General features: G+C 41.5%; 1 protein-coding gene across 5 annotated transcripts in view; it reads right to left on the reverse strand.

The window, feature by feature from the left end:
- Window positions 1-15,374, reverse strand: part of ehbp1 (EH domain binding protein 1) — a 148,554-nt gene that overhangs the window by 77,417 nt on the left and 55,763 nt on the right. For all 5 annotated transcript variants that reach the window (XM_054600032.1, XM_054600031.1, XM_054600030.1 and 2 more), the window contains exon 11: window positions 6-184. In XM_054600032.1, coding sequence (XP_054456007.1) covers window positions 6-184 — 179 coding nt within the window. The remainder of the gene's footprint in view (window positions 1-5; window positions 185-15,374) is intronic.

A 15,374-nucleotide genomic window follows, 5' to 3' on the forward strand; every position in this document is an offset into this window, starting at 1 on the left:
CGTACATTGAGTCCGGTCTGAAGTGGTGCAGCAGGGCGCAGAAGGCCAGCCCGTTCCTCCAGGAGGTGGTGAAGTTGGTGATCTTCACCCCGCGGTAGTTCTTGGTGACCTCGCGGCACCAGACCAGCAGAGACTGGCTGGCGTTGGGCTTCCCTCCCAGAACCGGGCTGGGGACGGGGCTGGGCTGCAGGCGGAGAGAGAAGAAAAAAGGTTTAGAATGAAATCTTATGAAATATTCCACCTTCATGATCTGAGTTGCATCGATGCGACATGTCGATATCCGATTGGTTAATAAGTTCTGCTCTTTTGGGTCAAACAAGGACACAAAATATGAATAATGTTCATTGGAAAGGAAACATAAAACATAAAAGACTTTAATGTGTTTTTCCGCTGCTATGAAAGAAAAAATACACCTGTTCTCCAAACCCTTATGACTTTGCACAAAAGACCTCCTTTCTTCCGGCTCTGAGCTCCTTTCTTTATTTAATAAAATGTTTTACTTAGCAAACCTCCACCCATCCAATTAGCTCGCTATGCTGACACACAATGAGCCCCCCCCCCACACACACACACCGTAATGAAAGGGTCATGCACAAAAGCAGCGTATGCCCGTGGATAATGTAAACATCTTATTAATTAGCCCCGCCTTTGAAGTCTTATCTGGGGGTTCCAAAGCTTTTCGCCATTAGGAGCCTTTTTCCTTCTCCCAGACTCCAAATCCCACAAATCCTCGGTGGCGTGGAGACACTGGTCTTCCCATCTGAACGTCCAGCAGAACCAATGCTATTCTGATTATTCAGCTGCTCTCTAATCTGGTCATGGAGCGACAGATACGGGCTAATGCTCTCAGATCAGTTGGGAGAGAAACGGCAAAAAAAAGAATGTCATTGAGATGTGATTAAATTCATGAGAGGCCAGTGATAAAAAATAAAAAAAACACTATGAAATGTGGTCAAATATTTCTATTATGTGCGAGACAATGACATTAACATGTGACTAATAAGCCATTTCTAAATTGCATGCCACAGTGTGACTTTTAAAGGCTTTGATATCAATACACAAAGCAGGATGACATTTTAAATACTAGAACACATTTAGGAAAATATCCAGAGCAGTTTTGTTAAGTATCATTTAATACACAATCCCTGAATGATATTTAAGACGTTTTAAATCTTTCCGTTTAGTGAATACAGCAAGTCATTTTAGTGTTTTGTTTGTGTACTTTCTTGTACAACAGCAGTATGTCGTCATGTTGCTGCTCTCACAGTAGAGTGAAGCACGAGGTGGTTACGTAAATCAAACCTTTAGTGGTGAGAAGTGAATGAAGAGATGTTTTGACCACCGTAACCAGTTAGCCCAGTTGTTAAAAGACACACTGGTGAAGGCCGAGAGAAAACACAGCTCGCTACAATGAGACTGTCTGAGTCTGAGGTGGCCGACCAACCCCCTCTGTTGGCGGCTTCCTGCTACTGCAACAACAGGAGAGCGACACAGAACTGATGGGAGGAATGACTTTTGTCAATAGTGAAGGGGTCTTTAAATCTTATGCAGAAGGTTTATTCACAGATATAAAAAAAGAAAAAAGTGACTGTTTGATTTGGAAATGAAAAAGTTATGGAATCGACCACTTAGACCTCATTTTTAAGATCTTCTGAACTAAAGTTTAACACCGACTTTGTGTGCTTTTCTTTGTGAAAACATTAACCCGTTAGGTATATGGTTGTCCGTGCTGTTTTATAACATATTTTAAGACACTTAAATGTAATTGTTTTGTAATGCAAACAGGCATAAAAGAGTGAAGCAATGTGAGTGAGGTCTTTAAGCACCTCCTGGATGTCTCTTGCTCTTCTATTGTTGCAGTTTAACCTGCGACCGCACAAAGCCTGAGGACCAAATCAGATGAAAGAGACCGGAGGACATCTCTAACAGCAACTCCTAACCTTTGTACCAGTGTGTGTGTGTGTGTGTGTGTGTGTGTGTGTGTGTGTGTGTGTGTGTGTGTGTGTGTGAGTCATGCAGGCCCCGATGGCGGTCTCCGTACGGTAGCAGCAGCCTGAGGGGTGGACACTTGACATTTCCGGCTCATCTTTTTAAAAGTGGGCCTTAACCTTTCCCCACAGCTTCTCCAGACACGTTTTAGGCGGCCTCGACAATGCCTGCGTGCCACTCAAACAAAAAAAAAAAAAGAAGAACGAGATAGGAAGTCAGAAAGTCAATAGCGATCACTGTAAGGGGACGAGGAGAGGAATTGTTTTATGACGTAATATTAGTATAAAAACGACTAATCTCACATAAAGCACTCAGACTAAGAGACATTAAAAGAAAATATTTTACGTCCACAAGCACATCCTCCTCTTGGCAGACTGAACTAAACTTGTTCCTCCAGTTGTCCTCTGCTTTTGCCAGTGTTTTTTTGTGTGTGCGTCAGTAAAACAGTGTGTGTGTGTGTGTGTGTGTGTGTGTGTGTGTGTGTGTGTGTGTGTGTGTGTGTGTGTGTGTGTGTGTGTGTGTAGAGTTTCAGAGTGGAGTGGTCTTCCTCCAGGCCTTCCCCCCTTTCTGCCTTTTTTTCAAGTGACGGTTGAAAGTAGCCGTCTAATTTGAGCGCTCTAATTACCTGGGATTAGAGACCAGGTGCTATTAAAGCAATTAGACACACACAGCACACTCCAGCGCCGAAGACCCCGCGCCCTTAGCCGGCGGAAAACACACACACACAAATACACACACACACCTGAGTAACACAGCAAGTAGAAAAAAAAACACACAAACAATACATTAGCCAGCGGGATACACAGACTCCCACCCATCGACACAGAAAACAAACACACACGAATTAACATCATCGTTTGCACACACGGCTAACTTCAATTAATGACACATTGAAGAGAAGTTGAGGATAAGTTTGTTGTTTACTCAACTTTGGGGGCTTTTAAAACATTTGTTTAAACCATCTGTCATTTAAAAAACTATTATTTTTATTAGAACTCATCTAGCAGCGATCCTCCAACACAAACTGGTGTCATTTTCTCAATCGGGCAGCTGTTCCATTTCGTTATTTCCCAGATAAAAAGGTTTCACAAATGCATCTTCGCACTCAAACTTTTTTTCATATCCATCACATATTGAACAAATGCCGTATCTTCTCTAACAGGACCTGGCTGCAATTTTCCTTTTCAGACACAAACACAGGAGGAGTGAAATTTTGATGAGGAACAGAAATGCACCCCGACTTATCAAACAGTTTGCTGTCTTGCCTTAAGGAAGGTGTGCACATGTGTGTGTGTGTGTGTGTGTGTGTGTGTGTTGTTATCTGTCCGTGTGAATGTGTGAATGTGTGTTGTCTTTTATCTGTCCGTGTGAATGTGTGTGTGTGTGTGTGTGTGTGTGTGTGTGTGTGTGTGTGTGTGTGACTCTGACACGTCCATGTAGCCAGCTCGGCTCGAGGGTAGGATTAGCGGAGAGCATTGCCTCGGCCCACAAACATTCCATATTAAAAAATGAAAAGGCAACCTTCATTACTATCAGTGGCACATAACCTCCCCTCTTCCTCCTCCTCTGCTACTATTATACGCAGCCCTAACAGCCTGGGCGAAAAAATACAAGCCACTGACAAGAGATTCCATTATTCCTGATGCCTCGGTGTCAACAACATACATCCGACGGGGCAAAGAAAGCACAAAAAAAAAAAGAAAATGGAAGAACTGGGTGGAGGGGGAGGATGTGAGAGAGAAAGAAGGAGGGTTAAGCTCACTACAATGCCTGAATGACAAGATAGGAAGGAAACCTGGGAATGGAAGCATCCAGGTTCCTGCTGGTGCCGGAGTCAGGAGGATTTTTAGGTGTCAGCAATGTGATTTTGGGAGGTGTTCGGGATGAGATCGGATGAACCATGATATAGAAAATTAGAAAATTGTCACAGGTCGATCTTAAGGTCTTAAGGAAAAGAACAATTCTGTAGCGAGGTTTGGAAATTGTTTGCTTTAGATCTGGGGAATAAACCAATATCTGGAGGCCGAAGTGATATAAAAAAACCTTTTAGAGCAACTTACTGTGAGTAAAAGTACCAGAGGAACAGTAAATCTCTCCAGAGACATTATACGTGGTGAGGATTGGAAGGGAATATGTTTAAAACACTCACAGCATATGTGGATTACAGTATAAAATACTAGAGCTGTACCCAATGTCTTTTTTTTTTTTTACATTTGAAGCTTTTATTGAGGTTTTCAATTAAAGTGATTTATTGAATTAAACGAGTTGAGGGAAGCAACCTCAGAGTTGTTTAGGCAATAAATCGGTCGTTATAGTCCTTAGTCAATTAGTCATTTTTTTATGCTTTTTTCATGCTGAATGACTTATTTCAAAGAAACATATTAGCACAAGTGGTGCTTTTGTGAAAAAAATCTAATAACCAATTAATCGACAACGTAGTTTGAGTGCTATAACTTATTTTATTAAATAAACTTTCTTTAATGAATATAATATATGTCAGTGCTGCCTCCCCTTTGTCTGCAGCAAGGAGGGAGAGTAAACTGTTTTTTGACCACAGTGAAAAAGATGTTTTTGAAAGGCTAAACGCTAACAAATATGGACTGGAGCAGAATATTTCATTACATAAAAGAATATTGTGAATGTGAATGATTACATCTCATTACATCTCTTTTTCTTTTCAATCAATTTTGACTTTCTCTTTGCTGCATTGCTTGTATATATGTATATGTATACCTTTTAGATATACTCATCTTCTCTCATTGACTGGTATGTTATGGCGAAATGTTTAAACTTACTCTTGTTCAGATTTGTTGTATCTCTATTGTTGTTTTTGTTGGAGAGTACCTGTATTCAAACCTGGTCAATGTAGTCGTTTCTGAAGAGACTACTCTACTTGTTGGTTCAACCTGTTCACCAAAAAATGACAAATGTAAACAAAAGTCAAATCGCGTTACACACAATGAAGTGACTGAAGAGTATGGAGGACCATTTAAAAAGTGGCCTTTCAGAGTCATGAAAAAGATACAAGTGAAACGCTTTAAGTGGCAGCTTTGTCTGTCTCCCTCTGGGGCAAAACGCTTCAATGGAAACTTAACTGGCCTCGACCCAATGACATAAACCCACGACTCTGTGGAGACAAAAAGAGCTTCCGTGTCTCTCCAATCTCACTTTCATGGCTTCAAAGCAGTGTCAGAGAGTGTCAGATTTGAGGAGGTGTTGAATCTCATACTCTTTAAAACTTGTAATCCGCTCAAGGAGCCTACGGCAAAAAAAAGAAAAGTCCATAGACACACACACACACACACACACACACATAACACACATAAACACACAGACACACTTCAGCAGAAAGACACACATACTGTACATGCACACACACTAAATTGAAGCATACAGTAAAAAAACGTAGACACACTGAAAGAAAAAGTAGGCAACTACACACTGAGCCGTTATCCAAGACACACACACACACACACACACACACACACACACACACACACACACACACACACACACACACACACACACACACACACACACACACACACACACACACACACACACTTGAAAAACATTAATACCTGTTCACATTTAAGAGGATAAAGGTTAGTGCACTTAAGTGGCCTGTCCATCCTGCTGCTGAAAGCTCTCGTCTGATTGGCCGGGCTCCAACTACCAACACGCTCAATTACTTAATTGCACCTTCAATCAAAACAAGCAATTTGTTTTAATCTGGGCTTTCTGCGACGTCTTCGCATTAGAAAAAGACGGATGACGGAGAGAGAGAGAGAGAGAGAGAGAGGGAAGAACGATCACCTCGCCGTCATCTTACCCATGAAATTGTGCTTCAGATTTCAAACGTTCGCCCGCATGAGAGCGGAGGGGAGGGAGCAAAGTCCAATCAAAAGTTCAATTATGTAAATGGAGATGTGGAGTGGATGGAACAATAGGGAAAGAAAGGAGGGGGTGAGGGGGGGGGGACAAAAGGCAGGAACGGGAGAGGAGAGCAAATGTAGCGTGAAAAATAATACACATTAACATACAAAGGATATATCGCATTACTGTTGTAATCACAGCGAGGAGGGGCTCCTTCCAGAGAGAGCCGTGAGAGAAAGTGTGTGTGTGTTTGTGTGTATAGTTTAGTCAAGGCTTCATTTATGTGTGTGAACAGGTGTGAACGCTTTCCACCTGAGAGCTCGCGTGGAGGTTGAACACATGTGAGAACCTGCTGCTTTTGAGCACCAAGCCACACAATATTGTTGTCTCAATTTATTAACAAAATCTTTATGCCGGAAGTAGAAAAATATGCAAATGCATTCATGATGATGGAGATGGAGGTGGTGGAGGTGGTGGAGGGGGGGGTTGGTAGTGATTTGCTCAGAAGCAGATATGCTTCCCGTCTCGCAGTGAACCTGCAGGCCAAGACAGAGGCCCTTTCGGCAGTTGGCTTACCGAGATGTAAAATGCAAAAATCAGGAAAAAGCGGTTTCCTTTTCCAGGAACCATTTTTTGCTTCCAAGGCCTATTCTGCTCCAAAGGCATAACCATGCAAAAGCAACCACAATAAAAAAAAAAGAAAAGAAAAGCAGAACAGGAAAAAGGACAGACAAGGCTTTGAAATTGAAATAAAAACCATTCACTGCATAAAATGTTTTGAAATGACACAGTTTGGAGGAGGCAGCAGACAAAGGAGTGACTGTGCCAGATGCAGTTTGCCCGCCTGATGTGTAACACGGGGGCATAATGCGGTGTAAGCGCTGGCTTTAGCTTGTCAGGGAAGCGGCGGTAGCATTACCCACACTCACGCCTCTGCAAATTAGCTTTGGCTTTTTTTTTTTTTTTTTTTTTTTTTTTTTTTTTTGGGGGGGGAAGACATGCAGGATGGGTAGGTTTGGATTGAGTGTGTGTTTTCTGTGTGTGGTAAGCTATGGTTATGGTACGTCCACCTCCATCTCTTCCTTCCTATTGGTTACATCTTCTTCTTCCCAAAAAAATGTCAACAGTTCAGAGTGAGAGATAGAGCCTATTTTGTCCACTTTCTGTCTAAATTCATGGCTACCCCGTCAGTCAGAGTCTTTGTTGTTGTGTCACACTGTAACGAACTTGAATTCATGACATGCAGAATTAACTATGAAGTTGTTAAGCGCCTTCTTGGTTGGTAACTTGCAGCCAAAACAGTGACTGTTCGGTCAAATGTTGTGGTCATGAGGTCTAATTACAAGTTTAGACTTCACCCATGTTTGTCAGGGATTACGTTTACAGTACAGAAACATAAAGCAGCCGATATGAGCTTTATACGTATATATTGGTAAAGAAGTATCCATCCATCGGTAAAAAACAATTGATTTCAGAACAGTAACGTGTCACAAATATTCCAGTTTTTCAACATTCAATTATTAACACCTGTCTCTGCCTAAATATCCATCAGACTCTATATGTTTTTAAGGAGCAGCCACAAGGTTCTGGGCAATAAATCAATATTATATCAATATTATTGATGTCTTATCTTTTACCTTGTTTTTAAAAGCAGCATTGCAGTAAAGTTATGTCATTTTCTTTTACCTACCAGCCTGTTTTAGCTGTTCTTTTATTTGTCTTTAACCACATTTCTGATGATTATTTATCAAAAATCAATCAACTGTCGACCCTTCAATATCAATATATATAGATTTTGTCAAAAATGTTGTGATATTTGATTTTCTCCATATCGCCCAGGCCTAGAAGCTACATAAATGTACGAAATCCTCATTATTAGACTGACCAGAGTGTTAACTAGTGAATCAGTGGATTATTGCGATGCTACACGCTATTAGCAAAGCAAATGAACTTCCCTTGAAATCTTGAATATGCATCTTTAAAGATTCTATATAATATATTCATTGCATATATTGAGAGCTGTGTGGGGGCAATAAATATGCTTTGAATTTGGAATTAAGCTACTTATAGTATATTCTAAACCCCAGATTCTTAGAGAATCCAGGAAAAGAATCTGAAGGCCACCCATCTCTTCGCTCTTCCTCCTCCTCCTCATCTTCCTCAGATAAATAACTAAGCTTTAAGAGAAGGAAGAGGAGGAGGAAGAGGAGGAAGAAGGAGGGGTGGCTCTTATAAATCTATAACGTATTAATCTCCTTTAACTGCCATCTTCAACAAACAAATTAGTGGTGCAATGGATTCAGAGATCAGCTGTCGCGATAACGCCGCCATTTATCAATTAATCTAAGCCCGGGCAGGGAAAACTCATTAAGGACACTTTAGGAATTATGTTCCGCAGGTAAGGAGGCTGACGGAGCCTGTGTGTGTGTGTGTGTGTGTGTGTGTGTGTGTGTGTAGGGGGGTCTTGACACAGCAGTTGTGTAACCCCCCCCACCCCCCCACTACAGACTGCCATTGTCCAGCGCAGCGTGGGCTCCAAAGTGATGAGAGGGGTGATAGCACAGCCAATTAAAATGAACATAATTACAAAGTCACCCCTTTGACTCCTGATCAGAATACACATGCATCAACACACACACACACACACACACACACACACACACACACACACACACACACTGAGGGAGGAAGGGTGTGGCGGAGGAGAATGCTACACACAGACGGAGGAAGAGAGGGAGGAGTTTGACAAGAGCATCCAGAGTGTGAGGAGGTATCGATAAAGAAAGTAAAGAGACAAAGAGAAGGAGAAGAACGTGTGAGGCAGCAGTTTATGGGGTTTCATTGATCCTTTATGGTTGGTTCTAACATTATCATAGTACAAAAAGATAGTTGAGGGATCAACAAAGTGACCAACAGAACGGACAGACATCAAACAAACATTTTGATGGTTCAGCTAAAAATTTAAACCAGGCGGAAATCTCCAGTTTTGATGAGTGAAGTCAATGCTAAAGTACCTTAAAGCTGCATTCTCTCTCCTGTCCATCAGGGGGCGACTCCTCTGGTTGTATAGAAGTCTATGAGAAAATGACTCTACTTCTCTCTTGATTTATTCCCTCAGTAAACATTGTAAACATGAGTTTATGGTCTCAATCTCTAGTTTCAAGTCTTCTTCAATACAGCATGATGTTCATTTAGTAAATGATGCTCCATTTACAGTCAAATAGAAAAAATAAAGGAGTATGCTTTAAGGTGGGGCTACCTTTTGATTGACAGGTTGCTATCAGAGACGTATACGGCTTCTCTGCGTCACTCCTCCTCAGTCCATTATTGTCTACTAACTGGTGTCAAAGATTAAAAACCTGCCACAAGTTCTGATTATGACCAAGACTCCACGATCAAATCTAGTTCTAAGGAAGAAGTGCTCGATTAAAAGCCGAGGGAACGATCCCACTCTGTGATCTGCGAGTTTAAACGCTGAAGATGCCACTTAGTATTTCCTATAGCACTAAAGAGTGCACACCTGCATACCATAACAGTCCAAAAGAGGGGGTGTTGGAGGGCTTTATAAAGAGGCAATTAAAGCCTTATCATTTCTACACTCGCTCTCCTTTCCTCAAACACACACACACACACACGCGATTTGAAAGACAAATCACTCAGACTAATTCATAAGGTACTTCTAAGGTCCTTTTTTAAATTACGGAGAACGGTTGGTTTAATTCAATTAAAATGTAGCGGGGGGGAGGGGAGGGGCGCTTAAGGATGACGGGAGGACGGTATGGAATGACTAACCGAGCACCGTTTTCAAGAATGTGCGGGGGGTCTAAGACCTTCTCGAGGTCGAAGGAGTTTTCAAGTGCAAGGGGACTTCTATCTCCTCACCCGAAGCCCGCTTTAAAACCTCAGTACCCCAAGTATGGGTCTTAAACCCACACACACACACCTGGAGGACCGGGGCAGATTAAGACCAGATTAAGATAAAGTTACCCCCTTCTTCGGCCGCCATGTCATTCAAACCCCTGGCCTCTGTGGCCACTGGATAGAAGGACACACAAGGAAAAAATAAAACATGTGGTTCATTCACACACACACACACACACACACACACACACACACACACACACACACACACACACACACACACACACACACACACACACACACACACACACACACACACACACACACACACACACACACACACACACACAAAGGACTTTCTGGTCATCCTCATAAGCCCTATTAGTCTGCTATAGAGCCTCTCATAGCAGACATCAATCACGGAGGGATTAGTCAATTCCCTCTCTAAATGAGTGGAGAGGGAAACCTCCCTTCAACTCTAAAGCAGGTCTCTCTCCCTCTCTCTCTCTTTCAGAGATTACACAGCGATTTTGTTTTCATTTTGTTCCATCTTCATCGTTTTTCTGTTTGACTTGCTTTTCATTTCTCTCCCTCTCTCTCTCTCTCTCTCCCTTTCTTGCTCTGCGTCTCCCTCGTTCTCTCCTGCTTGCAGCTTGTGAGGTAATCCTTGGCAGATAAAACTAAGGAGGACTTACCAAAGGCAGATTACAAGCGGCGCTTTGCGGAAGGCCCTTTTACACCAGTCGGCGCGGGTATTGAGGAGAGTGAAGCTCTTCGCAGTGCTTAACTTGTGAACTCGACATGCAACCCAGCAGAGGAAAGAGGTGGAAAAATGATAGCCGCATTACAGTAACTGGATCAAAATATATCCCTTCACAACACACACACAAGATTGCACATTAGCACACACAACACGCGTGCTCCTAGTCTCTTGGCAACCGGGTATAAAATTGAATTCTGGAAAAAGTACCCGAATACACACAGGTGTTTATCTGCCATGTGAGACTTCCACAGAATTCCTCCATCAGCTTCATCCTTCAAACTTTGTTTAATCTTCCCTGGATCACAGAGTTATTGGACTCAAAGATTTATGTATCATTTGGACGTGGTCGTATCCTAAAACTGACCCTTGCACAACAGCCCCTTAAACTTTCTGTGTTCAGTAGTCAGTAACGTCTTAAACCGTTCCACCTAACCCGATGACAGCGATGCCCCGCAGCACCAAACCAAGACAGGAAGCCTTAAAGATCGGAGTCCTAACTGCATGTCAGAAGAAACTGGGTCTCCTCTCTCCCACAAGATCCAATGACAGACCACTCAGAGACTGAGAGTTGGGGAGGGGTCCACACGGGGGGAGGCAGACATTGAGAGGTACTGATTTGATCCTCACTCCTCTAAAAGGATTATTCTCCTAATATTACACAGCCTAGGGAATGTGGTCTAGCTGGGTTTGAGAAATGGATTGTTTCCCTCCTTATATTGAACCCAGGTTCTGAAATGTAAGAGACACAGCTCTCCTGTGGTCCTTTACTTAAAACCAGCAATATACGTCATTTATACAAATCCCATATTTACTTTTTTTCTTTTTTAAATGAACCTTGATCTAGCAAGATGTTCAGTGTTTTCACAACTCCAGTAAACTATGAAGAAAAAGTCAATTCAGTAACTTGTATTTGATTTATGATAATGTCACTCTTAAAGGTGGAATTACAAGATTGGGAGCATTTCGATTGACTCTCAAGGCTCTCAACATGACGTCGCAGTAGCCGGCGGCTCGTAGCTAACGTTGCTAACAGCAGAAACTATGGCAAAAGTGCTGACAGAGTCATCACTTTTTTTACCTGAGGGGGAAAGGGAAGCTCGGTGGATGGAGACGGAGTTATCAGCGTCTATTATTTGATGGCACTAATGCACTAATAGCATGTGCGACAGGCCCGGCTATGTCATCAAAGCACAGACAACAACAAACACTGAGGGACTGTTAAAGTTGACATTACTCCACTACATCTTTACGTAGAAAATAGTTTATTGCTGCTTTATTGATGGTCTGAATCTCGTATATTGCTTTTGATGTTGGCCCAGTTATCAATTTGGATTTACTTACCATTTACCATTAATTGAAAACTATTTATTCTTATATAAAAAAAACATCACAAGCATTACATTCTAAGGCCATATAATGTCTTCTGCACAGAATTCTGCGTTCTCTCTCTTAATGCATGCAGATGAGACATGCAATGTTGATTAAAAGTTCTAACCTCAAATCAGTATTAGAAAGTTACATATTTAACCCCTATTTAAAAACATAAGGCTGCAAGACTTTCTTTATGTTTTTCGTCTGGGACTCTTTGTTAAAGGTTTGTGAAAGTTATCAGAGAAGATGGAATAACTTTGGACCGGATACGACGATAACAAGACGAGAGACCTTGGACCGGGCAAAGATCAGAAGAGCAGAGATGAGTGTCCTTGTCTCTTGGGCTCCCCTCCGTCCTCCTAAAAACATCCCTCCGTCGTCACGCCGACCGCAGCAACGCTTCACTTGTGCGTACGCGGTCGTCCTCTGCTGACGCGAACCCCGGTGAAAGCTAATTAAGAAATATCGCAGCCTTCTGCGAACTCAATTAAATAATGTTAATTTATTCTAATTTCAATTTGGAGGTAGTGTGAACTGAAGGAGGGGCTGTGAAAACAAAGTCTGGGAGAGGAAGGAGCGCTCTGGCCTCTGCCTCCTCCCCAACGGCACAGGAGCTCTCACAACCTGCAAAAAAACTCTTATTTAATTTGAACCCTTTGATTAACATAAGTAATCACACAAGCCCTTCAACTGAAGGGGAGAAAGAAAAACATACCTCTAGTGTTGGTTCACTTTCTCAGCTCTGGAATGAATGAACGTGTGAAGAGGAGCGAGGAAATAGAGGGAAAAGTGGTGAAGACATCATGTTTGTTTTTATAATGCTAGGTGGTATCAACAAAGGCTACATTAAAGTAATAGCCAAAGAAAAGCTGAATAAAGTACCATGTATTTCATAAAGTACACATTTTAAAAACAAATAAACACCCACATAAAGTCTGGTGTCATCTGCGTAGAGGGAGATTTACAATAATATGCAAAATCCCTTGAAAGCACCGCAGCTATGAAATGTTAGAGGAGGGATCCATGTGGTGCAATGTTTCAATTATTAGAGTAAAATGTACTAATCTTTACTTCAAAATGTTGCTCTGCACTTTCTGTAAATTTGTTTTATTCTTTGTCACTGATCCGATTTTATTCATCCACTATATGTACAACAAATCAAGTTATATATATACACAACGGAAGAGTCATGACAGTATAAAAAAAGAACAAAAAACAGGATGAATGCCTCTAGAGTTTCAGCAACTGGAAGTTGAAGACGGCTTACTCTTTCTTTGAGTAAATATAAAGATAATATAAAACTTTTCAGTTCAAAACTTTTCTCCTCAGACATACGAAGGCTTCCAACTTTTTCTTTATATGAAAATAAGGAAAAATAATTCATGAAGCGGAAACTTGATGAAAATCCAAAGATCAGAGCATCTAAGTGTAGAGCGGTCTAAATATGGAATAGAGACGGAGGGAGCAGCGGATCACTGGGGGGGGATCAGCCCGAAGGGAAAAGAGATGGACTGAATCAGACCAGACAGAGCTCGCAACCCGACCAACAGGAACTCCCTCTGTTCATTTACATTAATCCCACAGACGTTTTTCATCCTTCCAGCTCCTTCACAGATGCTAAACTTGAACTTGACGCCCTTTTGAGGATCTATATCTCCCAGACAGGACGGTGGAAGGACACAGTGTCGATAGAGACATGACTTCACCACTTTCACCAACTTGAGATCCAAACAAAAACAACAAATGATAGTTGAGGAAAGCTGCTTGTGAGTCAAGGTAAAGACATTTATTGACCTATCACCAGAGAGGGACCCAAAGGGAGACACTTAACCTCCACTTCCTTTAGTCGAACTGCTAACTGGTCAACTGTGAGAAGCTGCAGTTGTATTGGGGAATCATGAGTCCAGTATTTTGAGTGTTTGTTGTATATAAAGAGTTCAGACGCTCATATGGTCATAACCAGACATAACTACGTATATATGCACAAAATATCTCTTTTTTTACCCTTATTCCAAAAAGGACAATATTCCATAACATACGTATGTTTACGTGGCTAATGAAAGTTACCGTTGTGATATATGTGCATATCCAAAAACCCTTCAAATTTCAAAGCCTTTCATTAAGTTGAAAAGTAGGTTTGTTTCTCCTTTTCTTTGAGGCATGAATCTCTGAAAACTGTCGGTTTGTTGGTTCGTGTGAAACAAACAGTGCTGAGTACAAACAGGTAGGAGGCCGTTTGTGCAAACTGCTTTAAAAAGTCCAAATTGAGACGCGTATTTTGGAATACATTGTTTACATGTCGCAAGAATGCTCCTAAAACCCAAATAATATCCCAAATGGCTTCGTTGAAAAAATGCTCCATTCAGAAAAAGACCCCTTAACAAAAATGTAATATAATACATAAAATGACAAACATTCCAGTTGAGCTGTTGGCTGTAACGTGGCCAATGAAAATGACTTTTCCACTAATATTCCTGTTTATATGCAGCCGTGCATACTCTAATGTACATCCTACAGCTATACATCCTTTAAATAAAGTTTCTTTCCTTTTCAAACTGAAGTCATGTTGTTCCTTTTGTGTATTCTTGTTGTAACCAATCTGCAAGTTCAGTAAAACTGTTTTCTTTTGACACCTCTTCAAGAAGTACTACCCTGAGCCTTCCTCGTAGCACTTAGTGTATTCGTATCAGTTCGCTGCACTTATAGAATTCGTATTCGTTTACTGCACTTATCCTATTCGTATTAGTTTGTAGCACTTATTATATTCGTATTAGTCTGTTGCAATTATTGTTTTCGTAGTAATTTGCTTCTGCACTATACTTTTGCTCTGGTTTATGCTTTTAGATGCTTGTTTAAGAAAGGAGATGCACTTATGACTTCTGGTGACTAGTAGTTCTCTTGAATACCTATGTTGAATACACTTCCTGTAAGTCGCTTTGGATAAAAGCGTCTGCTAAATGACTGTAATGTAATGTAATGTAATGTAATGTAATAGCCTCCAACGTCATAAATAGGCATGAGTCTGTGTGTTTACTGTAACAAACTGCTCTTAAAAAAAAGAAAATGAGCTCACTTTGGGACTGACTGCTACCTGTTATTGTCAGAAGGAAGCAAATGCGAAGAAACAGGTACACAAGATTGCATTACCTGTATGTAAAGAAAACAAAATGCTTTTGGAGCCTCCATAGATTAACATCTGTAGACCATGCATGCTAAATGTAAATTATCGAAGCATAGTTCCCACTGGACTGTCTCAAGATGAAACGCTCCCAAACAACTGGAAGCCCACACGTTCAATAAAAGCATCTGAGCTGCCGTCATCGTATCCCGTCCACAAATCTGCTCGTGCAGCTGAACGTGTGTTCCGCCGAGCTTTGAGCCCTTGTTAGAGCTTAATGTAAATCCGATCCATATGTGTAATACCTGTGTACGGAGCGAGTGGGTGCGCTCCATATGTCCTGTAGATGTCCCCGATTTTTCACAGGCTGGCGTAGAAGTGGGCGGCTTTAATGCA

The sequence above is a fragment of the Anoplopoma fimbria genome, chromosome 6, assembly GCF_027596085.1.
Source record: "Anoplopoma fimbria isolate UVic2021 breed Golden Eagle Sablefish chromosome 6, Afim_UVic_2022, whole genome shotgun sequence".
NCBI lineage: Eukaryota > Metazoa > Chordata > Actinopteri > Perciformes > Anoplopomatidae > Anoplopoma > Anoplopoma fimbria.